The sequence below is a fragment of the Cygnus olor genome, chromosome 2 (assembly GCF_009769625.2).
Source record: "Cygnus olor isolate bCygOlo1 chromosome 2, bCygOlo1.pri.v2, whole genome shotgun sequence".
Taxonomy (NCBI): domain Eukaryota; kingdom Metazoa; phylum Chordata; class Aves; order Anseriformes; family Anatidae; genus Cygnus; species Cygnus olor.
In genome coordinates this window covers 51,388,804-51,414,301 of record NC_049170.1, presented here as the reverse complement: position 1 = coordinate 51,414,301, position 25,498 = coordinate 51,388,804, and the positions used below count along the sequence as shown (strand labels likewise).

At 39.3% G+C, this 25,498-nt stretch overlaps 1 protein-coding gene across 2 annotated transcripts in view; it reads left to right on the top strand.

Moving 5' to 3' along the window:
- The window catches only part of CDKAL1 (CDK5 regulatory subunit associated protein 1 like 1), a 434,256-nt gene that overhangs the window by 273,610 nt on the left and 135,148 nt on the right, over window positions 1-25,498 (top strand). For both annotated transcript variants that reach the window (XM_040546176.1, XM_040546177.1), the window contains one exon: window positions 16,810-16,955. In XM_040546176.1, coding sequence (XP_040402110.1) covers window positions 16,810-16,955 — 146 coding nt within the window. The remainder of the gene's footprint in view (window positions 1-16,809; window positions 16,956-25,498) is intronic.

Sequence of the window (25,498 nt, the reverse complement as noted above, 5' to 3'; positions counted from 1 at the left end):
GTCTCACGTGCCACCTGAATGACCTCGACGTCACGCCTTCCACTAGAAACACATCCAAATCTCCCGCTCTAGCAGTGGGGTCTCGACCTGTCGAGTGCCACCAGCCAGACTCGATGCAGGCTGGATGCTCGGGGCACTTATGGCCAGCTGCCTTTTGTGAGGCCATAGGGTGACAGTGACTCTGGGGTGACATCACAAGGCTCTTGGGGTGCCCCTGATGACAGCACTTACAGAAATAACCTGACTGTTGTGAGAAGATGCTGACGTGAAATGACTGCTCCACACTGACAGGAGCAATGTCTGCCAGGCTGGGGTCCAGGCTGGGAGCTCGGCCTTTGGCCTGAGAACTGTGCCCGGGAGCCAGGGACGTCCTTGACATGCAGCTGGACACCTGAGCACTGGAGACATCCTGAAGAGACCATTGAGGAGGACACAACAAGAAACTGAGGAACAACTTATCACCTGGGAAAGTGAAAAAGTCTGGGCATGAGGAAAATGGCCCAAGCAAGTGGGAACGTGCATGAGAAATCAAGAGTTGTTTAAAGAATATCAGGAACATCGTCAGCTATTGGCTGTCCACGGAGGATGGCAGAAATGAACAGAATCTGCTGGTTACCTGAAGTGGTGGTGTCCTATGCCTTCTTAGGTGTAAGAGTTATAAATGGTATAAAATGGGCCTGATTTTTACCCCAAAGGAAGGTTCTTTCGTCTGAGAAGCTTCCTGTACTGCTCTGTGGAGAGCAGCCCATGCTGGAGCAGTCCGTTCCTGAAGGACTGAACCCTGTGGTATGGCTCCCGGGCTAGCAGTTCTCAGCCCGGCAGGCATTTTCTTGTGCCTCAGGTTCAGGAGACTTTTTCTGTCAGCCTTTATCCCATTAGGGCATGGTCACCTTTATGGCTGCTCCCGTCACCCACACTTTCCCATTCCCATGATGATTTCCCATCCCCCAAATGACTTCCCATCCCCAAGTCTCCCACAGGTGCACACCACCTGCAGCCATTCTCCGTCCATCTGTCCTCTCCCACCTGCAGCCAACATCCCCAAACAATCTGTGGGGTGGGGGCAGGCTGTGTTCAGCTCCCTCCACGTAATGCCGCACTAGTGACTGCAGGCAGAGTCTTTGAAAAATAATATAATAATTTAATGAAACGGTAATTGTGGCTGCTGCCACTAGCCCAGCCCCAGACGAGGCCCAGCTGCCCGCTCAGTTGTGGGGCCTGGCCTGGTGTCCTGCATGGTTGTGTGCTCCTCCTGCATGGTCTTGCGCAGCCACGACATGTCCCCAGCTTTGGCATTCAGTGGAGACCATGGCTGTCTGCGCCCGTCCTGCTCCCAGTGCCACGAGAAACTGTGGACGAGCTGTCGTGGTGTGGAGGGGCTGCGCTGCCTGCGCCTGGGCGAGACGCTGCGGGACCTGTAGCTGGAGGGGCTCAGCCGCTGCTGCTGCCGCTGCTGCCCCGACCCCACGTTGCATTGGGACCTTCCCCGGGGCCAGCAGGCTGAGGCATCCCACATGGGGCGCGACACCAGCCTCACGATGGCTATGATGGGCCGCCGGCAGAGCGGGCAGGTGGCTCTGTGGGCTGCCCAGGGCTGGATGCACTCCCTGCAGAAGGAGTGCCCGCAGGGGTCCACACGAGCTGCGTCAGCCAGCAGGCCCAGGCAAATGGTGCAGGTCTCTTGTCTGGGGGCCTCCACTGGCAGCTCCTGGCATGGCTGGCTCATGGTGCCCACCTCTGTCCTGGTGTGGAGATGCTTGTCTTCTGTGGGATGCTGCTCTGATGTCAAGTGGGTATCAAGTGCCTCTGGTCCTCAGCACCTCTCTCGGGGGTCACTGGCAGAATCTCAAAGACTTGCGGCCCACCAGCAGCGCCTTGATGCCTTGCGCTCCACCAGGAAGACCTCAACGCCTTCCCTGCAAGCAGAGGGATCTCAACATCTCCCATGCCACCAGAAGGACATCGACGTCTCAAGTACTATTGGCTATCCGCGGAGGATGGTAGAAATGAACAGAATCTCTTGGTTACCTGAAGTGGTGGTGTCATCATAGAATCATCTTAAAAACACAGAATTACAGAATCACAGAATGGCCCAGGTTGGAAGGGATATCTGAAGATATACATTCTAACCTCTTGCCGAGCAGGATCACCTAGAGCACATTGCTCAGGATGGCATCCAGGTGGGTTTTGAATATCTCCAGAGAAGGAGACTCCACAACCTCTCTGAGCAATCTGTGCCAGTGGTCTCTTACCATCACAGTAAAGAAGTGCCCCCTTATATTCAGCTGGTATCTCTTCTGCTTCAGTTTGTGTCTGTTGCCTCTTGTCCTGTCACTGGGCACAACTGAAAAGAGACAGCTCCATCCTCTCTACACTCTCCCCTCAGATATTTATATACATTTGGAGGACCAGACGCTGGAGAGAAGCCCCACAGAGAGAGACCTGGGGTTTCTGGTTGATAGCAAGCTGAATATGAGCCAGCAGTGTGCCCTGGCAGCCAGGAGGGCCAACTGTTTCCTAGGGTGAGTCAAGCACGACACTGCTAGTCCGTCAAGGGAAGGGATTATCCTGCTCTACTCTGTGCTGGCATGGTCTTACCTCGAGTACTGTGTGCAGTTTTGGGCACCACCATACAAAAAGGATGTGAAACTATTGGAGAGTGTTCAAAGAAGGGCTACTAAGATGATGAAGGGCCTCGAGGGGAAGACGTATGATGAGAGGCTGAGGTCACTTGGCCTGTTCAGCCTGGAAAAGAGGAGACTGAGGGGAGACCTCGCCATGGTCTACAGCTTCCTCTTGAGGGGGAGTGGAGCGGCAGGCGCTGACCTGTTCTCTTTAGTGACCAGCGATAGGACCCGAGGGAATGGTGTCAAGCTGCGACAGGGGAGGTTCAGGCTGGATATCAGGAAGAGGTTCTTCACTGAGAGGGTTTTCGCGCACTGAACAGGCTCCCCAGGGACGTAGTCACAGCACCAAGCCTGTCAGAGTTTAAGAAGTATTTGGACTGTGCTCTCAGTCATATGGTCTGAATTTTTGGGTAGACCTGTATGGTGCCAGGGGTTGGACTCGATGATTCTTGTGGGTTCCTTTCAACTCGGGATATTGTATTCGATTCTGTTCTGTTCTACTCTACTCTACTCTACTCTACTCTACTCTACTCTAGTTTGTACACCCCAGAATCGCTTCTGCAGACTGAACAAATCCATGACTGGGAAGGAACTATTGGATATTTCACTTCAGTATTTCACTGCTGCTTTGAATCAGAACAATGTGAACACAAGCAACAACACCAGGACGTCTCCTGTGTGAGGTCTGTTGATATCATAGAGGATTATTTGTTGTGTTTAAAACTACTGGAAGGAGCTGAGATCCCAACATTGTTTCTCTTGTCTGTGGTTCTAAGACATTGAAAGAAGTTAGTGGAGTTTGCAGTCTAGTTGCAGAAGGTTTACTCAGTTTTCCTTTCAAAGAAAAATCTGGCCAGCCAAAGGAGACAGTACTGTATTTTTCAGAGTGCTCTTTCACAACCTTAGCAGTCTGTTTGCTTGTGTGCTGCATGAAATATATAGCATTCTTATGTTAATTTTGGTCTCAATCCAAGGTTTTGAGATTTGTCCCCTGTTCCAGTTTCTGCTCTCCCTTAACGTGTTGATGATGCTTGACATTGAGGAAAACTTGGGATCTTACCTTTGTAGCTGAAAATTTTAGTAAATGGACATGAATGTTGGTCAGGGAAAAATGTTTTATCTCAGAGGTGTTTTGATAGTAGAAAACTTTAAGGATGAAGTAAAGGGTAATATTAGGAAACATTTTATAGTCCTAGCAAAGCCTGTAATGAGTGCACACCAGTAGAGACACCTTGTATACTGTTAACCATATGTATTTGCACGGAGTTACTGTTAAAAGTACACACACTGCTAGATCGAATAATGTCATCATCCTCTAGTACAATCAATGCATACAAAACTGTGGGTAAGTTGTATATCCTGCTTTAAAAGTAACCTCCAGGCACTTACTCCACAATTGTATTATGGGGTTACTGGCTAATGCTCTAGCGAGACAGTTCTATGCCCACTTGAAGTGACTGATGGACAAGGAAGATTGGAAAAAAATCCATGAAAGCAGTAGTAGTAGGTAAAAGGTAAATAGGAGTCCAAAAAGTCAAAAATGGGTCCATCTGTATAGCCGGTTGAAATGAATTAATGTTAATGGAGCAGTGTTAGAGACTGATTTTTGTCCTGAATATACTTCCATTTTTCTTTATTTTTTTAACTCCATTTTCTGATTCAGTGTCTGGGGTTCTGGCCAAATCAGGAGGGAATGTGGATCATCCAGACTGTGAGAGGACTGTGCTTGCATCTCAGCCTTCGCTTACTTCCCTTCCAGATTTAACAGTAGCTCTGCTTCCAGATTTGTCTAGGATTTTAGTACAGCACTTTCTGTGAGTGATGGGATGCTTCCAAATCTGTATAAAGGAGGCAGTTCACACCTGCCATTCCCGTAAGTGCTTAATTTCACATAACGAGATGAGTAGTTGTCTTTGTCACCTGTCAAAATGAGTCTATCTCAAACCATATCATATGCCATCTGTGGGCTATATCTCTGTTATTAATTCATGACATTTTAGTGATACACCAACCATTGAGATGGAATCTGCATGGTGGCAGTGTCTTCAAATGTGTAAGGAATGCCAAGTGTGCCATGAGTTGCAACAGTATTGCTTTGCTCTTTTGCTTTGATTTTTCATGTCAGCTCAGTGTTTATGTTCCTTAACCTCATTGAAGCTAATGCCATACAGATGGCTTCCTCAAATATGCCTGACACAGCACACAGATACGTATTACACTAAAATTACTGTTCCCTTTTCTTTTTTCTGTATTGTGCTTTTTTCCTCCAAGAACGCACTAAACACTTTTGAGCTTTGTGCGTAAACTGAAGTTTTCAATAAGCTGGAGTGTAAGCTGATTTGAAATGCATTTTGAAAGGAAACAATATACAAACATTCTTCAACAGCAAGTAAAAGGGCAGCATGATTTCAGGAATTAAAAGGCCTCTAGGGCATGTATTTGCCTCGTTTCTAGTATTATTTTTGTCATTTTCATAGACCACTGCATTTGAAAGCACCAATTAAAATATATTGATTTGACCAGAAGAAATGAAAACTGTGGTATATATTTAAATAAATGAATAGTTAAGTCTGTGACCTCTTACTGCCATGAGTTTTCTAGTGTTTTATAGTTGGTGGACCATGCAACTGTCCCTTGCTGCAATTACATAGTTGTCTATATGCAAACTGTGTTTGTCTTGCTCTCAGTAAAATTGAAAGAAATCTCAGCTATTAAGAGGAGGGGGAGCAGAGTGGTTGCATCTGGGCTTGTAGAATAGGAGGAGGAAAAAAGCTTGATTATAGTTTCCTTTGCTATATTGTTAAACGCTCGTTTGTCCTACGGAGGCCATGTGTACATCTTTGTGTAGTCTGTGTATTCCAGCTTTTTTTGTTCATTTTGTCTTTGATACTAAAATACTTTGTTTCTCCTACCCTTCATCTTAAAGCATTCTTTATCTTTGGGGTTTCCAAGTATAATCTCCTTGAAATTACTTCTTAAAACAGAGTATAGCAGAACTTTTTCAGTGGTGAATTCACCACAGAATTAATGTATATTTGGATGTTATGTGATTAGAAAAGGGATGAATAAATCTCTGCTGTACTTAGAGATAGGTCACACTGTTTTGTCTAATTAAAGTTTTAGATCTCAGACTCACAGGTCTTAATGTCCATAAATGATTGGTGACATGTTTTCTGTAAGCTGGTGGAATGATTTGACTTATTAAATGTAAAATAAAACCCATTTTAGTGTTAATGAAGTTTTAATGTATTTGTAAATCTTGAATATTCTTTAAAAAAAACTCATGAAATGTTGTTGTATTGGGAACTTTGATAAACAGTAATGGTTTGCTTCCAGATAATGGAAAAAGGAGTATTTGTGGTGGTGGGAATGAAGCTCTTGTTCTTCTTCACAACTCTACTAGAAAAAATGCTTGGCGAAACACAGCAGAGAAAGAACTGCTTTATTTATGCAAGATTGATTTCTCCATCAGAACAGGATATTTTATGCGTGCTCCTAGTGCTCTGCTGGATTTAATAATCTGTGCATAAAAATTCATGTGGGAGAAAGGAGTTAACATTAAGTAGCACTTTGCTTGACCGGTTAAAGCTGTTGATGTTACCCGTACCTTAATTATGATTTGCTCATATGAATGTTTCTCTTGCTTGTTAGATATCATAGGGACAAAGAGTGTTCAAATGCAGATAGATCCACTAGGTTTTATGTTGAGTGTCAGGTTGTCTGTCAATTACATGTAATGTCACTTCACAGCAGACCTTTGGAGCTGAATTTTATTTCAGATGGATTACTAGCAGAAAATAAAAATCACCATTAATGGAGCTGTTTATTCAAAGACCAGGTATTACCTGTATGGAAAATTGCATTTTTGCTAGGTAAAATGGGAATTTTGGCTGTTACTATGCACTTCAGGGCATTGGGCTGGAAGTTAATGTCAAAAATAGAGCTTTGGTAGCAAATTTTACCATCTTCTTTTAATATTTGTGCTTATGTTGAAAACCAAATAAGATCTCACTTTCCTAGTTATTTATAAGTAGGTTATAGCGAGGTTCTACCAACTTCTTTCTGTGCTGTTCCAAAACTTCTGTTTAGTTTAGATGCATAAAACCCTTTGTTTTCTTCGAGGGATGAACTGTCACATTCACTGTGCTTTGCAGCATCATCTGCATAATCTTCAGTAAAACTGCTCTGCTTGCTTCATTAGGCTTTGGCATAAGTTTATGCATGATGTGGATAAAACTAGCGCTCCAGGTCACCAATCCAGGTTTCTGAAGATAAAAAATTAGTGAAACAGTTGTATTTGCCTATCGTAAATGTGTACCTCTCTTACATTTTGCCTGTTTTTCAAGGGTTTATTGGATAGCATAACATATAACTGAGACAGCAAATTATTTAAAGCAGCTCTGTGCTGTTGAAATCACCTTTTTTAGTGGACTTCTCTGTGTGTTTCTAATGCATATTGCAAAGAGGAGTATCAGTTTACCTCTGGAAGAAAATATTTCAGTAGAGTAGTGCTTAATGATGAAAAATTAGAGAGCACCTTGGAGAAAATGAAAAAGGTGTGTGTTTTCTTGTTGATCAGAATTAGTCATTTCACAAGGAATTAACATTAACTGTTTGGTTGGCTGGCTATAAGTCATTAAGCCATCACTCCAGCAGTTAATTAAATGTACATTTTCCCTTAAAGTGAATCCATTTATTGAAACCGGACAAGTCAACTGTGCAGAGTCTCTTTATGATTGTCAGTGATGGCTGCAATAGCAACATTAACAGTTGCCATCTTTTGAAGGACTGAGACATTTATTTACTGCGTGTTTCCAACCATACAACTTGCATAGGTTCACATGGGAACTGAAGGTCCTCAATGCCTTCAGGAAATCAATGTTATGCTATTAATGCCAAATGTCTCACTGAATCTGCTAAATTTTGGTGACACACTTGTGGAGACTCCACTGTCTTACTTGCGTTCACAATTCCAAACAAGGTGAGTAATAAGCAGCCTTGTGGAAAGCAAAAAAATGCTTTACATTTTACGAAATGTAAAGTCAGGCCTATGTTAATACAGGTAGGCAGGTTGGGATAGGGATACCAATTTTCTAATCATGAAGTATTTCAGGAACCCAGGTTCAGGTATCTGTACTAAGAATTACTGTTTTTATCAGATAAATGCAAAAATAGTACTCTGCAAAGAGGTTCTTTCTCTTCTTAGGTATACCAGTTATATCCAGGTTAAGAGTAATATCTTGGAGAGAAGCACAGTTGTTAACTTAGTAGGAAAGTTCTTGATATTTCTGTGTTTAACAGTTTAAAAAAAATAAATCAGATGGCTAGTATTTGGTGCTCTGTGTTTCTTTGTATACTGATTCATGGTAAGAGATGGAATAAACCTCAGTTGGGCTATGAAAGTATTGTATTGCAGTATTATCTGGAATATTATGAATATTATATGTCACTTTTTTTTTTTAACAAGAACTCCTCTTAGCCTGTCCTCATTTTTAATAAAAGAAGTTGTGAGAAAATTTTGAAGGCATATAGATGGTTTTGGATTGGCTTGATTTTTTTTTTTTTTCAGAGATTCAGCTTAATCCGTAATCATGTGGGGGAGATAATTGCTTAACTAGCTAGGGTAGGCTATTTTATGAGGTTGGAAGCAGTAGAGAGATCCAACACAGAGGAGAACAGCTCGGAACAGGTAGGGCCGAGCCTATGGCTCTTATGGCTAACTTTCCTGTTGGCAAATCATGGCTTTCAGCCTGGTTTGTAGCCATTTCTAACGACTGCCTGGGCTAATACCAGTTCTTTGTTTGATAATGTAGGAGGCATTTTTCCTATGTGGCAAAACAAACTTTTGCTCTCCATCTGGCAACCCAAAGATTTGATCTTAAGGTTCAGGTTACATTGATCAGAGTTGCGTGTGCATCTAGCTGCTCCCAAGTGAATTCTCTATCCTAATGGGCTGCTTAGTCCTGTGTGTGTGTGTTGTATCATTACCTAGGACAGGGGTTGCCACTCACCTTGTCCAGCATGTGGCTTTATTACAGCTCCCCTAATTCTGGTCAAGATGAGGGAGAGGCATTGCCTTCCAAGCAGTATGCTTAGGGAGCTTTGTGATTATGCATCGTACATGTTCTTGGGTTTTTACAACCCCATTACTCAGGGGAGGCACGAGGGGTTCCCTGTTCAAATTTTAACAAAACTGTTACGGGCTTTCCAGCCACAATCACGCTGTCATCATTGCCATGCATCCATCACTAGATCACATCTGTTTTTGAATTTCACTGTAGCAGAGGAATTTAAAAATGGACCACAGCCACTTGATTTTTATCCAGGCTGTGCTGGTGGTGGCACCACTGGGCTTCTAGATGGCAACTATAAGTGGAGACCCCTCGTTACGTATCTCAAACTAATATCTGCCACAAGGGAAAGAAGTTTTGAGGGAGTGCCATTTTGTCATGTTTCCATATGCATGAGCATTTATTTGGGCTTCGCTTTTGGCAGAGGACAAAATTCTTTCGCTAGGAAACAAGTTATTCAGATCACTGTGACTCAAACATGAGGGAGAATTCAAATACTGGACCTCTGCCTACTTTAGGAGAAAGAATCACTGTCTGAAAAGCTTGCTGATACTGACAGAGATGTGTGGATATTGAGGTTTATTGTCTTTGTGATTCTCCATGGTTGTGCATCGTGTCATTACAAACAGAAGGATTGATTTTCTGGTTAGGTGGTTAAATTTGTATATTGTAATTGTTGGGATAAAATATACTGACTAGGCAATGTGCCTTGCGTTCTGATGTACTCCAGCTGCTAAGAACTGGAAAAAATTAGTTCCTATGTGATCATTTTCCTAAAGGGTCTCTCACATAAACTGTTAGATTCTGACACAAACGACTTTTGCTTTTTGTGAAGTCAGCTTGAAACATATTGTGCTACTCTTCGACTTTTTGTTCCTACATAAAATGTCTTCTCCTGATTCATGTAGGTATTAGTAGATTCCACAGGACAGGGGGAAAAGGCAATCAGCTGTTTCAGTCATGATTAAAGACAGAAGTTTTCTTTCGCCATCTTAAGATTTGAAGAAGTTGTTCCTTTATTATTTCCAGATGGAAAAAATACATAAAATACATAAAATATATATTGCATTTTTTCCCACTGGCTGAAATATGCAATTATATGTACTAATGCAAAACACTTTGTTGGAAAAATTCACATATATAACAACAGGAAACAGATGTTAAGCTTAGAATGTTGAGACACTTTAAAATGCAATTATACATGAGCCTCTGATGTCCTTCAAGCTCTCTCTGGGATATTAACTAATAGTTTTATTAAGTGATAAAAACTAGTATTCTATGTGTAGTCTGTGGTGTGGGAAAATCTGTCAGGATTAACTAAGTATGACAATCCAGCACATGGCTGTATTAAATCACACCTATGTGGTAAAGTACTTCAGTGTAGTGTTAGGTGTAGGGAGGATAAATGGTAAGACTGGAATGATCTTACATTATGGTTTTGGGGTAGAATGTTTTATTTATAATTGAGCACTTAGAAAGTTTGGAAGATTGGTTTATGCAGATATCTGAAACAATGATGGAAAAATTTCCTTTAATTCGTTATTCTGTTTCATTTTGAGCTGTTCATTCTGAGTTTCTGGTTGTGACATGTAAGTTAAAAAAAAAAAGCAAAGCACTAGTGGTACTTAGAGAACAAATGACAAGGACACAGTGCCTCTTCATTTCTGTCTTGTGACTGATTATTTGGTGTTAATAATTTCTGTTCTGTTAAATCCACCAAGTTAATAGTTGTGGTCCTGAAATACGTGGTGGGAAACCAGATCATCAGTGCTGCATTTGATTCAGGTTTATGCCTGAAAACACATGAATATACTCAATAGAAATTCAGTGCTTGAAGTACTTGTAGCATCTTTTGTGTATCTTGAGATATAGAAAGTACACAAAGAAAGAAATTCACAGTAGAAATTCATTTGCAATATTCTATTCCATAGGAGCTTTGAGGGTCCAGAGCATGCTTGAAGCCTGTGACCTCAATAACTAGACTGTATGAGGGTTCCTGGATATGTAATGTGTATTGTGCATGCATTTCTGATACATAAGACAAGCAATTTACTTTTTGAAGAATTCATTTTCTTTGATTCTGAGAGACTGATGTGCATCTTTCTAAAACAGTACAATGCAGTGGAATTGTCAGTAATATTACTTAGTGCATAACTGAACATTCTTAACTGAACATTCTGGATTTATTCCATTTAGGATTTTTACGTTTTTGATGCATATAGAGACTTGTAGTGACAGCTGAAAAGCTTTTTGTGCTCGTTTAGTACAGAGCCAAGCGAAATGACTTCAAATGAAAATGGTTATATTCTTAATCCTGCAAGATATCCACAATAGTAACTGCAAGACTTGCAGAAGTCATGATTATTTTTTAATGGGAGATAGCTAGAAGAAGCAGTTTTGACTAGAGTCTTATTTAAGTATGACCATTGAATACATATCAGTTTAGTTCTTACAGGAAGTGTTGTTGAAAGTTCACTATTGGCACATGCCCCTGAAGTAGATCAAATGTGAGACCATCAGGTTTGTGCAAGTTATTGTAAGATTAAAAAAACTACTGGGTCTGGGAGGTGTGTTTTTTTTCACCCAGCTATTCTCTGGATAGGAGAGCACATTTTAGTTTTTAGCATTTGTTTTCTATGTTTAATATTTTGCAGCAACGTGTTAATTTTCTAACAGCAAAGAAAAGAGGAAGAGAAATGAAACCAAATTTTTAAAAAATGCTTAGAGAAGTTCCTCAGTTGTGGCTTTAAAAAAACGATATGAAACTGTGGTAAGACAAAGTAAGTTTCTCATTCTTTACTATATATGGTGTCTTTAACACAGGTAAATACAAGTTATTTATGTTTTTATTTCATGCTGTCCAGCAATACGTGGCTAGTTTTGTACAAAATTCAAAAGCCGCTACTATAATGGAATCAATCTGTGTTTTAAGGTTAAAAAAGAGAAAACTTCAAAATATAAGTGTTGTTTAGTATGAGTGCAGAGGGAAAGGAACAAAATCATAACTTTTTAAACATAATATTCCCAGATCTTGGTTGCAATAGGAATCTATGGCTTTCTATCAAATGGTCCTTAGCCTTGCAAAAGATGGGATAAAAATAGGCTTTTGTAGCTAGAAATTCTAAGTAGTAGTTGATTATCTTCAAAAAGAATTCACAAAGTGATCACTTAGTGAAGAGGCTGTTTTTCAGAAGTTGCCAACTTTGAGAGGAGTGAGAGAGAATTAATTCTTTCTATGTTGTAGAGTTATTTTTATGAACTTGGCAGATTCAGAAGCATATTATGAAACTTGGCTTTCATTGGTTTCTTGTATCATAAGTCTGTTTTTGAAGATTGAGTGGAGTATTTTGAACTAAAAGTTAAGCAGTAGGGTTGTGGTATACAGCTTGGTTCCAGCCCTTCTGCCATTTGTGATATTTTAGAAACATGCTACTGATGCAAAAAAAAATAAATTACATGACTACTAGGATGCTTTGTATAAACTTAATTTATAGTATTTTCTAAAGCTTAAATGAGGAAAAATTAAAGTTTTCCCCATTTTGTGACATTATTTTACAGAACTTGTTTTGTTCTGTTTCATTTGAACAATGTATTCTAGCTGAATGTCTAAAATTAAGGACGTAGGGAAGTGGTTCCATTTAAAATGGCTTTGTATGGATGTGTGGTGGCATGTTCTTTACTCTTTAAGTCTCAAAGCTAATTAACCCTGGCTTCCACTGAGAGCCAGCTGCACACACCCTTGCTGTGCATCAAATTGTACACCCTCAATTATCAACATAATTATTACTGTATTATTTAGTTTACATATCTGGGATAGGGTAGGTATTCCACGGAGTAATGTAATTGCTTATCATAAACATGTAATAGAAGTTTAGACATAAACCTTCAAAGCTGCTTTCTAAAGTGATTTGAGAGTTTTCAGGTTTTGTACATACATACATGAAAGGTATGCACAAGAGTATACAAGAGTAGTTGTTCTAAAATCACACAGTCACAGAACGGTTGGGGTTAGAAGGGACCTCTGCAGATCAAATCTTGCCGAACCCCCCTGGCAAGCAGGATCACCTAGAGCACATTGCACAGGATCACATCCAGGCAGAATTTGAATATTTCTGGCGAAGGAGACTCCACAGTCTCTCTGGGCAACCTGTTCCAGTGCTCTGTCACCCTCACAGTAAAGAAGTGTTTTCTAATATGCAGCTGGAACTTTCTGTATTTCAGTTTGTGCCCATGGCCCAGTGTGCTGGGCACAACTGAAGAGTCTGGCTCCATCCTCTTTACACCCTCCTTTCACGTAGTTATATACATTGATAAGATCCCCTCTCAGTCTTCTCTTCTCCAAGCTAAACAGGCCTCACCCTCTCCTCATAAGAGAGATGCTCCAGTCCCCTAATCATCTTCGTAGCCCTCCTCTGGACTCGCTCCAGTAGCTCCATGTCTAGGGATGGAGGGTGAGGCTGACTGGCCTGCAGTTTCCTGGGTCTTCCTCCTTGCACTTTTTAAAGACTGGAGTGACATAGGCTTTCTTCCAGTCCTCAGGCACCTCCCCTGTTCTCCACAACCTTTCAAAGATGATGGAGGGTGGCCTAGCAATAACATCCACTGGCTCCCTCAGCACTTGTGGGTGCATTCCACTGGGGGCCAGGGACTTGTGGGTATGAAGTTTGCCTAAATGATCTCTAACTTGATACTCCTTCACCAAGGGAAAGTCATCTTTTCTCCAGACTTCCTGTCTTGTCTCTAGGGTTCAAGATTCCTGAGGGCTTGTCTTAGCAGCGAAGACTGAGGCAAAGAAGGCATTTAGTATCACTGCCTTCTCCGTATCCTTTTTTATGAGGACATCTACCACATTCAATAGCAGGCACATGTTTTCCCTAATCATCTTTTTGCTATTGATAAATTTGAAGAAGCCCTTCTTGTTGTCCTCGTGTGGTGTTTTACCCTGCTGGGCAGCTGAACTCCACCAAAACTGCTCTCTCACTTCCCCTCCTCAGAAGAATAGGGGAGAAGAAAGTATGATGGAAAGAAAAAAAAAGTTTCATGGGTCGAGATAAAGATAATTTAACTAAAGGGAAAAGGAAGAGGGAAAAACACACACACACACAAACAAAACAAAACAAAACACAAACAAACAAAAAAGCAAAGGCTGTGCGGAAGCATGGAGAGATAAAAAATGTATTCTCTGCTTCCCATCAGCAAGTGATGGAGTTGTTTGGGAGAACAGACATCTTCATAACAAGAGTCTCCCTTTCATTCCCTTCCCCACCTTTTACTGCTGTGTGACACCATGTGGTGGAGAATATCCCATTGGTTGTAGGTCAGCTGCCCTGGTGATGTCCCCTCCCCACCTCTTGCCAACCCCCAGCCTGCTGGCTCTTTGCCGGGGGGGTGTTGGAGAGGGTCCTGATGCTGTGCCAGCACTGCTCAGCAGCAGACACAACACTGGTGTGATACCAGTGCTGTTCTAGCTACACGTGCAGAGCACAGCACTGTATGGGCTGCTGCAGGGGAAGTTAACTCCATCCCAGCCAGACTCCGTACACCTTGACATACCTTGCCAGATTTAATTCCAAATGGACCTTGGCATTCCTCATCACATCCCTGCATATTCTGACAGTGTTCGTATATTCCTCCCAATTGGCCTGTCCCTTTTTCCACATGTTGTATACTTCCTTCTCCTATTTGAGTTTTGCCAGGAGCTCCTTGCTCATCCGTGCAGATCTCCTGCCCCCTTTGCTTGCCTTCTTGCTCATACGGATACATTGATCCTGAGTTTGGGCAAAGTGATGCTTGAATATTGACCAGCTCTGCTGGATCCCCCTTACTTCTAGGGTTCTAACCCATGGGATTCTTCCAAGTAGGTCCCTGAAGAGGCCAAAGTTTGCTCTCCTAAAGTCCAGGGTTGCAATTCTACATTTTGCCTTGCTTCTTCCTCACAAAGTCCTGAACGCCCCCCATCTCATGGTCACTGCAGCCAAGGCTGCCCACAACCTTCACATCTCCAACCAGCCCTTCTTGGTTTGTTAACACAGGGTCCAGCAGCACACCTCTCCTCATTGGATCCTCCACTACCTGTGTCAAAAAATTATCGTTAGTGCTCTGCAGGAACCTCCTGGGCTGTTTGTGCCTAGCTGCGTGGTCCTCCCAGCATATATCGGGGGGGTTGAAGTCCCCCGTGAGAACCTGGGCTTCTGATTGTGAGGCTACTTCCAGTGGTCTATAGAAGGCTTCATCTACTTACTCTTCATGTGATCTGTAGCAGTTACCCACAACGGTATCAGCCTGCCCTTTAATCCTTACCCATAAGCATTCAACTTCATCCACCCCAAGGCAGAGCTCCATTCATTCCAGTTGCTCTTTCACATAAAGAGCAACTCCACCTCGCCTTCCAGGCCTGTCTTACCTAAAAAGTGTGTAGCCCTCCATGACAGCATTGCCGTCACACAAGCTATCCCACCATGTTTCTGTAATTGCAATGAGATCATAACCTTGCGACCGCATACAGATCTCCAATTCTTCCTGTTGATTTCCCATGCTACATGCATTGTTATACAAGCATTTCAGGGAGGTCACTGAGCCTACAGGTTTCCCAGAAGGGGTGCAAGGGGATCCTCCATAGCTGTGTCCTGCAGTCACTTCCCTGGCTGCATGCACCTGCTGGAGGCATCCTGACTTGAGACCCTTTTTTCTGCCTACCCCATCCCTGTAACTCTCCATTTCCCCTGTCTTTCCTAGTTTAAAGCCCTCTTTAGCAGGTTGGCCTTCCTGTTAGCAAATCGGTGCTTTTAAGAGGCAGATAACTGAAAGTGAAAAGGCACGAGAGTGCTAACTTCTTCGAACGAGCTAGGCCAACCATGTATAAATACTGAGAGAAAATCTAGACGCATGACTACTATGGCTGATTAATGGCCTGGAAAGAATTTGTAAATAGTTGCAATTTAACAACTAAACCTGACAGCAGTATTTGTTGTCAAACAGAATATGTATGCTGTCAAAGAAAGGTGAAGTGGTCTGAGTGAGCCTGGCTGGAGCATGCACAATGCATATGGCAGAAGAGTGGGCAGTGCAGCGCTCAACCCCAGGCCATGTCCTATATATTTAACCGTGCAGGAAAAAAGTGAAAGCCTTCGGTGAAAACCTGCTTGTTGTGTGTGTAATATGTTTTTTGTCCAAGTTTACTTTTTTGTTTGTTTTGTTTTGTTTTGTTTTTCCAGGGGAAAGATTAACAGGCTATATTTTACCATATTGCTTACTGTCTAGATGCTGTTTTGTCTCCATTTTTAAAATACTTAAGCCTTCTTACTAGTCTTTATGTCTTTAGTTATGGAGATAGTAAAAATGAAAGAAACATTAGCACCGCATTCTGTTCCCCATCTTATGTTCCATCACCATGCCAAGTGGCAGTCTGGGGTTTGGTCTGGCTTTGATTATGAGCTTTTTTGGCATTCTCTGTTACCCTTACTTTGTTTTCTTTCTGTCCTTTTGTACCTGTACATAATGTATAACATCCCCTGCCTCTTTTCAAGCCATTACTGTGCTTTTAGCAGTCCACTGCTTAGTTCTATCCATTTTATAACCAAATGCCTTTAATCCCTGGAGTCTGTAATAACACAGTTAAGAGATTTCAGACTAGTATTGGAGCAGTTTTGCAAATGATCAGATGTACTCTAATTAGCAAATTGCCGACTCTAAGGATATTCCAATTAGAGACATTCATATATTGGCATCTGAGAACTCTTTTGACTCTGACAGGAAAGCAGCTAACCCTTGCCATCTGATGAAATTGAAAACAGCCACTGTCTGAAAGCACTGATTTTCACAATAATTTCTAAACTTCTAAAGTTTTCTTTTAAACGGATAACTAGTACTACTTAGGGAATGTCAGGCCTATCTCAAAGGAAATGAAATCCCATAGCTTTCTTCTTTCTTTAAAAACAAAATTGTTTCCATATATTTTCATATGTCCCTACTCTCTCAACTGGGCTGCTGTAACTCAGTGTTATTTGGGTTTCAGAAGTCTTACTAATGATATGTATCACATACGAATTTAAAGGAGATTTGTGTATTGGTTTCATAATCCTTTTTTTTTTCCCTTTTTGAATAACTCATAGGAAATGGCAAAGATTCTCAATCATCCAAGAGTGTATGCTTTTCTGCACATACCGGTCCAGTCAGCCTCTGACAGTGTGCTCATGGACATGAAAAGAGAATACTGTGTGGCAGACTTCAAACGAGTAGTGGATTTCCTTAAAGAAAAGTAAGTCTATTAATATTTGAGGAAAATAATAGTGGTTTGGGCTTTGTTGGTTGTTTTTTGTTCGTTTATGTGTTTTTTTTTCAATGTCAAGAACATGTGGCTGAAAACACAAAAACTTGCAACTTCTTCATTAAGGTATTAAAAAAGAATGAACTTCTTTAAGCTTTCAAAGTCTGACTTTTTTGTATGATCCTTGATGTGGTTTGACCCTTTGCTTGAGATTTTATAAGCGTCTTAAATCTCTGCATGACATGCCTTTAATTTGTCGATATATTCTTAATCTTTTTCAAATAATACATTCCTAGATTATTTTTTGTACTTAAACACTATATATAGACTGCTTGAACTTAAAATTGAAGTCTTCTTTAATGTGGCTTTTGAACATTGTATGCTTTGTGTTACGGAGATGATCCAGCTCTAGCTAATGTAAATGGGTATTTTTTTTTTAAATAAACGATATTTTACGTCCTTTGGCTGGTGTACATTTACACTGATAAAGCAATACTGTCATCCTGCTTATGGAATGGATGATTTATAGGATAATTTAAAAATTGTTTTCCTTAAGAACAGTTAACTGTGAGAAGTAAAAGTATATATCATAATGTTGTACTTATGCTGACCTGAACACAACAGTTGCATTTACATGCAAAGGTGTAGCCACAAGTACTAGTTTAATATCCAATGAAGTCTTCTTAGCTTTTAAAATTAAATATTGACATATTTCTGTGTGTATTACTGTGCCAATTGTCATAAAAACATCTGTCTGAAGAATGAATTCAGTTATCTTGTTTGGCTACTTTCTCTCAATCTTATTTTTTTTATGTTTCTTTTAATGAATTAAGAGGGGGAATTTAATTCAAAGGGATACCTTTGACTCTGAAATTACATTAAAATATTGGATATTAAAACAAAAGCAAACAGTTTCTCATAATCATTTTTATAGTCGATTTTTCATGATTATTCAAAAATCCAGCAGTCTAGGCATGTAAAATGTCATGCAAGAGTTGCATGAGAATTGTGAAATGTAAGAAAGAAAAGCAAACTACAACAGAATAGAGTCTATTTGCAATTTTTTTTGTCGTTTATAGTATGTTCATGTTCATGTCGTGTATAGTATGTTCATTTACAGCAGTGGGTTGAAATGGAGCTGATTATGAAAATACAGGTTCACTATTTATTGTCTTTGTTGTCATTATATGTTGATCTGACATTAATTTTCCACCCTAAACAATGCACGTGAATTCTTGATATTTTCATGTGGCTTTGGGTCAATTTTACTTTTTAATTAACAGCTATATTGTATTCCCACGTATCTTAGAACTCGGTCAGTTTATGTCTTAGTTGACTTGAAGCTGATTCATTATTCTCTTCAGTAGTTCTAACATTGGCAGCTATTATCATAACAGCAGCTGGATTTTCGATAACCTATTATAGCTGGCACATGTTGGGGCATATGGGAATTTATTATATCATTCAGCTCTTGCACAGAGAAAAGCATGAATTAGTTAATATCCAAATTTAAAACAGCTGGTAACTGAATATAAAGTAATCTACGACATACATCTTTTCCACAGGCTTTTCATAGTAAATTTTGCAAGGAAAAGATAATTGTCTTGATGTCTTGTTTTTGAATAATAATAAACTTTTTTTATCCTGCTTACTAAGAAACTACCATATTATCTAGTAGTTCCTGTCAGAAAACAGTCTCTGAATGCTAAAATGGAAAATTCTTTATACCATATGGCAGCAGGATGAAGAAGCTATGCAGGACAGAGAAAACGTTTTGGATATTTGGACATGTGTGCATCTGTAAAACTAATTTTTTTTTTCTTTTGCACTTAAGAGCTTAGTGTCTTCATTAGTAGTCTCTCCTCCTATGGCAGCAGCCAGCTATTGCATTCCATGTAGATATTCCCATAAAGGTCTGAGAGCAAAGATTGCCAGGACTTAACACTGCTGCAGACAACTCCAGAGCCTAGAGCCAAAATAGCTAAAATTAAATATGTGTTTGAACTACTTTAATAGCCAAAAGGGATTATTTCCATCTTCCATTTATCAAATAGGAAAAATAAAACAAAAGTAGAACACCCTATATCTCCTTTTCATATTCCTAGGGTCATAAAGTCATCTTAGAAATTTCCTACAGGAAATATGCAGGGTCTTATCAGTATATTCCAAATGGCACCTTCATCTCTAAAATGTGACATCTACCGTGATAGTATCTTCACTTAAATTTATATTAAACCAATAATCCCACAGGCTGACCTGCTGAAGAAGTAAAGTCGCACACCAAAGAATAATATGGTTATCAGTTAAATGCTTAATAACGATTTCAGACGTCTGAGCAAATAAGCATGAAATACACAAAGTAAAAATGAGGGGAAGAAAGAAAAAAATGAACCATATGATCTCTTTGGTTTTTGAATACCAAAGATATTAGGGACTCCTGAATCTTTCTTTTCCCCATCAGACCAATGAAATACTCTGGGAGGTTTTTTTCTCCCAGAAAAATAGTAAAATGTTTTCCTTCCTCTGGAGAGCCAAGAATTGATTGCAGAGGTATCTCCTTCTGAAGATGGGGATTTGTTCATATCCCACTGAGTACAGAATGCTTTATAGAGAAGCTAGAGTTCTCAAAAACTATTTTTTTTGCATTAAAACTCACTTTTTAAAAGAATGGAGCATTCTAGACCCTCTGAAATTGTGATACTAGGCATCACTTTTTTTCCTCCCTTTGAGAACTCTTTCCTCAGGCAGAAACTCTAGAAGTGTACTTTAAAAACAAAAACTGATACTCCATTGCAGTCATTTGATATGCAGTACTTTGTATTTAGAGACCCTCTGCCCAGCCAGGTGACAACATTTTTGGTTTAGTATCCAGATGGATAACAAATTCTAGCTTGAAATTCAAACCCATCAGACTGAAAAGCTGTACTAGAGAAGCCTTGTTTTGTACTCAGAAATGAGTTCTTTGATATTTTGCTTTCCTTTTTGCACTTAAATTTCTGCAAATTCTAACGTTCAGGAAAATGCTGTTGTCTAGTTGATAGGTCGGTAGCTGACCTAAAGATTTAATATCCATATATACATTTTATTAATGAAAGAGTCATTTGTAAACTGTTCTAGAGAGGAACAGCATTAAAGAAATGAGGATTTGCTGATAAATTTAGAAGGTAGTCCTGTACAACTTGTACTTTGATGAGGGTCCTTGCAGTTATTCTTATATATTTTTTGGTCACTACCTGTGGATGTGGAGGGACTACTCTCAAAACTGACTGATACGGAGGAGGAGATATTCATTTGGATGAGATATTAATTTCAATATGTTTGCATAAAAAGGAACATTAGAAGCTGCTGCTTAATAAATTTAATCCAGAGCCCAATTTAGTCTTATATCAGAAATTCTTTTAATTGCAGGTTCATTTTTTCAAAACGTGAGTTGTCTTTCTTTTTCAAGTGGTCTGAACTTTCGAGATTCTGCATAAATTATATTTCAGAAAGATGGTGGTTTTAGTTACAAAAAGAGCAAGACTGATTTAATTATCTCAAAATTTTGAAACTTAATCCCCTGAAATTTACTTTTGCTCATAAAGGCAAACAATTGGAGTATATTTCAGTTAAAGAACCTGTGTGTCATATTCTGTAATTACTCAAATATTCAGAGACAATGTGAATATATACACATTAAAAAATCCTTAGACTGGTAACGTGTATTCAAATTTCTTGTTTGCAGTTGACCATACTGCATTCTTTTACCTTTCTGGTTTGTAAAGCAATTGTGATGTTGATCAAAGCCTTTATTAATCTTTCCCTATTACTACCCTTTCGTAAGACAATAGGATAGTAAACCCAACATCTAGACAAATGAGAGGGGGAGAGTGGAGAATGGGATAGGGAAATTTAGAGTCAGGCTGAAATGCTCTGTCTGTATTTTTGTAAGTAGCGTGAAGCTGAGGAAAAGCTTTTTGCCTCACAAGTTTTTAGTGTTGTCTGTGCGCGTCTTATGAGATGGAAGCATAACATGAATTGTGGGTGGCTGCTGCTGTTCACTTGGGATTGTCTCATAATTCATGCTGGAAATATGTGCGCTTTCCAATATAATCAGCAAACTTGGGCTGCCAGAAGGGAGAATCAAGGCCCTGTCAGGCTAAAAGTTCTCTTCTTTTTTGCACCTTCTACTCTGTTAAAATCAGAGGACTACTAGCAAACCTGTTCTAGCCTCAGTAACTTTCAATGGTAATGAAGAATTGATTTTTTCAGCATATGCAGGCGAACAATTACATGCAGTTGGAGAAAGAAAGTAAAGGACCAATAGTAAATGAGTGCAGTGGAAAATAAATTGAAATTTTGGAAGGTGATTAATCACTTCAATGTAAACTAGAATCTTAGTTGCCCGGCAAATAATGGATTATTGCTGGAGGTGTCTGAAGAAACTTAATATCCAAAATGAGAGAAGATGTTACCTAGACCTTAGAGACAACTGGCTTCAGGGATGCTCCCTGCTTCCCTGTTCCTTTACAAGGAGTTAAGCCAACTAAAGGCAGCTTCAGCAGCTTTCTAGGCCACCTCTTAATCCTTTTTTTAAAGGATTTTAAGGGATTCAGCAGTGACTGTCTCATGTCTCTCTTGGTCTGCCCTGAGCTTCGTCTGTTTTGTTGCAGTGGCAGCCAGGTGAGGTGGCACTTCCTATTGCACAGACACGACAGTCTGCTCAAGGGGAGAATAGTGTGGCTAGGAGAGGTCTCAGCTACCGTCTCTTCCCAGTCGTGCTGAATGTCTGCTCGTTGTAGGTTTTCCAGCAGTATCTGTATGTCTGCATCAAACTTTTCAGTCGGCTTTCTTGACTAATATGATAAACTTTTAAATCTAATTTTCTCGAATATAATTTAAATCCAGTATGTTTAGGTATGGCTTCCTTTTTTTTTTTTTTTTCTTTCAATTTTTTTTTCTTTCCAAGCAATTTCAAATGCAATAATATTCTGATGTGACCTTGTTCTCATTCTGGTCATAGCGACAGATGCCAGAAAAGTTTATGTGGGCAATCTGGACATTTATCATGGTCTCTTTTTGTATTTCTTATGTAACTGTGTATTTTTTATGTAAATGCGTATCTTACTGTCTGGAAGTCTTCTGCATGAAAACTTTTGTATTTTCCAATAGCTCATTTTTGACTGATACAACAAAAGAGGAAGAAAAATCTTCCCAAAAGCTTGTTTCTAAATACTATTACTTCAATGATCAAGAAAATTCTGAACACCGTGAATAATTTGTAACTGAACATAATTTTCTTCTGAAAGATGGCCTTACAGTAAGCTCCTAAATATTATTAAGTCCATATTGAAAGATAAACAGCTAAATGAGCTGTCATCAAATTTGCAACTATTCCAGACATCCTGCTGCTTAGAAGCTATCCCAGGCCTTGTGGCAGTGGTAGTAGTGTCTTTAGCACATTATCCTGACAGTTATTGAAATAACTTGAAATAATTTGAAAACGACCACTAGGGTCATTTAAAAATACATAAATAACCAAATACCATTCTTAGGTACATTTTTCCACTCACTTAAAAAATGCAGACAATTATAAAACATACTACAACATCCCTTACTTTAGCAGCATGAATGTATTTTGTTTTCTTCTTGAAAATTAACTCTTGATGCTCAGAGAGAGAATTCGTAGAGCTCATTTTGCAGATGTGCTAATCGTGGACCTAACAAACCATGAGAAGTCTTTCAGATATAGGCCTTTTTAATGAGTTTTAGTACATTTGTTCTGTCAGTCTACCTACTGCAAATGCAGATGTTATCTGTTTAAAATCCTTATAACATTTTCTGCTAAGAAAATGCTGAATGTATTTTGTACTTATCTGTATATTTACACCTCATTTTCTAGACTCTTCACTCTCTTTTGTCTACAGTTGAAGTCTGAACTCACGATTTCATCCAATGTCTCTCTTCTTATTTCAAATGAATTGTGTTTATAAAACTATTAAGTTAGCACTAAAAAGTAGAACCTTTTTTTTTTTTTTCTACCAGATGCACACAGAAGTAGATTTATCTTTGTGTCTAGACTGGAACCTAGTGATCAGTGGGTCTACAAGGGACTACAAGTTTGAGGGACTACAAGTTCCTTTCACCACAGAATCTTTAGGTCTCTTGAAAGTTGTTTGTGCTTCTACAAAGCAAGTTGCTAAATTTGTAAGCCTTCTTTCCTTGCATTTGATTCCGAAGGTCACATAAAGAGATATAAGTTGATGAAAGATTTCAAAGATGTTGAACACCTGCAGATCCATTAATTTCATGAAGATATTTTGAATATTTAGTGCTTAACTACCTAGACTGAAAAACTATGTATCTCATAGATAGTGACTGGGGGAGAGACAAACATAAGGCATTCTAGGATATTCTTGTATTATAACATTACTCCAGCTAAACTGAATGTCATTTCAGGAGGGCAGTCTTTCAATCTGGGTTTGCACAGCACTTCTTTGCTTTTTTTCTTATCTAATGCTACTGCATCTTTATTTTCTAGCAAGGAAATATACTGAGGATGTTTTCTGAAGGGGGAATGGGAGGAGGGAAGAAAGATTGCTTACAGATATCAGTATCTTCTGAATCTCTTATCTTCACTGTTCTTCAGATTGTTTAATGAGATTTCAGCTAGCTCATGAAGAGAGAATGAAAATAGGTAAGCAAGAGCTCTTGCTGCCACAGTTTGCTTAGATCTGTTGCCTCTCTAGAAATTGCTAGTTACCATTTTATAGCATCATCTTTCATGCCAAATATTGGATATTGGAGGATAATGGAGTTTGGGCTGTAGGCTTTTAATTATTCTGCTGTCCGTATGCCAGGATGGCAATGGCCAGAAGTGCATGGGTTTTGTTCTACTTTTGGCGTTCTTACGCCTTGTAACTTGTGACTATTGAACCCTTTCTGTAATACTACTGAGGGAAAGCATCGTTTGCTAGAATGTGAACTATAAGTTTCCGCTGAAGCTGTGGTAAAGTGGAAATTGCTTTAGACTTATTCTGTTTATTATGTGTAGAACTTTATTATAGGCACATCAGAAAAAAAATGCTGAAAACAAGTTAGTTGTAGCTCATCTTTATTGAACAATACAAATGTTTGTTGAATTCACTTTACAGCCTTCACTTTCTTACATGGGTGTATAAATAAGAAAATTATTAAATTCCCTGGCTGTATGACTGGAAAAAAATATAACCTCATCTACATTAATTCTAGCTTGAGAGAAGCCCTGAAAACATACAAGGCATAGCAAAAGTTTTTATGACAGTGATCACTAGAAAATAAGTTTTTCTTTTCTGAGAATCGTGAACAATAACAAAAGCTATTTACCTTGAAATAGTGTGACTATAAAGTGACTCCCTTCTGCAGGCACTATTTTCTGTCTTATTACACAAGATGCTATTTACTCTAAAGAGTATAGAAATAATACTCTAAAGGATATAGAAATAATGGTGTAATGTTTCTCTGAAGTCTAAAGGGTGTTCTCATAAAACCGTTACTTACTTTTTTCTTAGTTATGTACCCATGAGAAGAGTAATTGGGAGAAAAGTCTGTTTAGTGTTTTTACACTAGATTTTAATTAATGTAAAAGACAAGTTTTTCATTGCCATAAATTATTCTTTTTCTCATAAATAATTGATGATACACTGTTATGCTCATCCTTGTGCTTATTTCTTCCTTCCAATTGTTTCTCAGAACTAAATGAATTCTATTTTAAATGAGATTGTAAAAATGCATGGAACTAGGACTGTTCTATAAAGAATCGGATTAACAGTCAACGTGGAGCAGTTTAGGCCATACATATAGTATGGGCATAACTAGCTAGGGGTAGTACAAAAGTGAGAAATACGGAACTGGGGTTAAAAATCTCTTTGAGATGTATGGTAAAATAATGATAAAAGCCTGTAAGGGTATCTCTTTGACAGCTCGCAATGCTCGTTTTTCAGAAGCTGTCTTTCTTAAAGCGGATTATATAGCTTTTTTGAGATGGAGACTTGGAGTTCTTATGCATGTCATGATAACTGTCCTCTTTGTAATAAAACATTATTTGTTTTCTGTGTACGCATATGCTACAGCTACAGTATAGTACCCAAATTCACAGTAAGAGTGTTGGCTGCAATCCCCATTTTCCTGTGTCTTGCTTTGTTACTGTTACATCTGCCAGACTGTTGTTCATGTCCTGATTGTGCTTAGCCTGCAGACATCCTCACGCAAATACTGAAGTTCGAATTGAGTCGTGCAATGTGAGGTTAACATAAAATAATTCTAAGTTACAGACTACTTTGATGATCAGATGGCACTAAACATAACTTGAACCTATTTATTTTTTCAAAGGGCACAGTCTAGAAAACTGATTTCAAGATTTCTATATGCTCCATAACTTTTGATATGAAGTCTATTCAGCATCTGTAGCAATTCAGTTCTTCATGCTCTCCTATTTAAGCAGAATGTGCATAACACTTGTGTTTTACAGAATTTTCATCTTAGTAATACAATTTCTGTTTTTTTCTGGAGGTAGA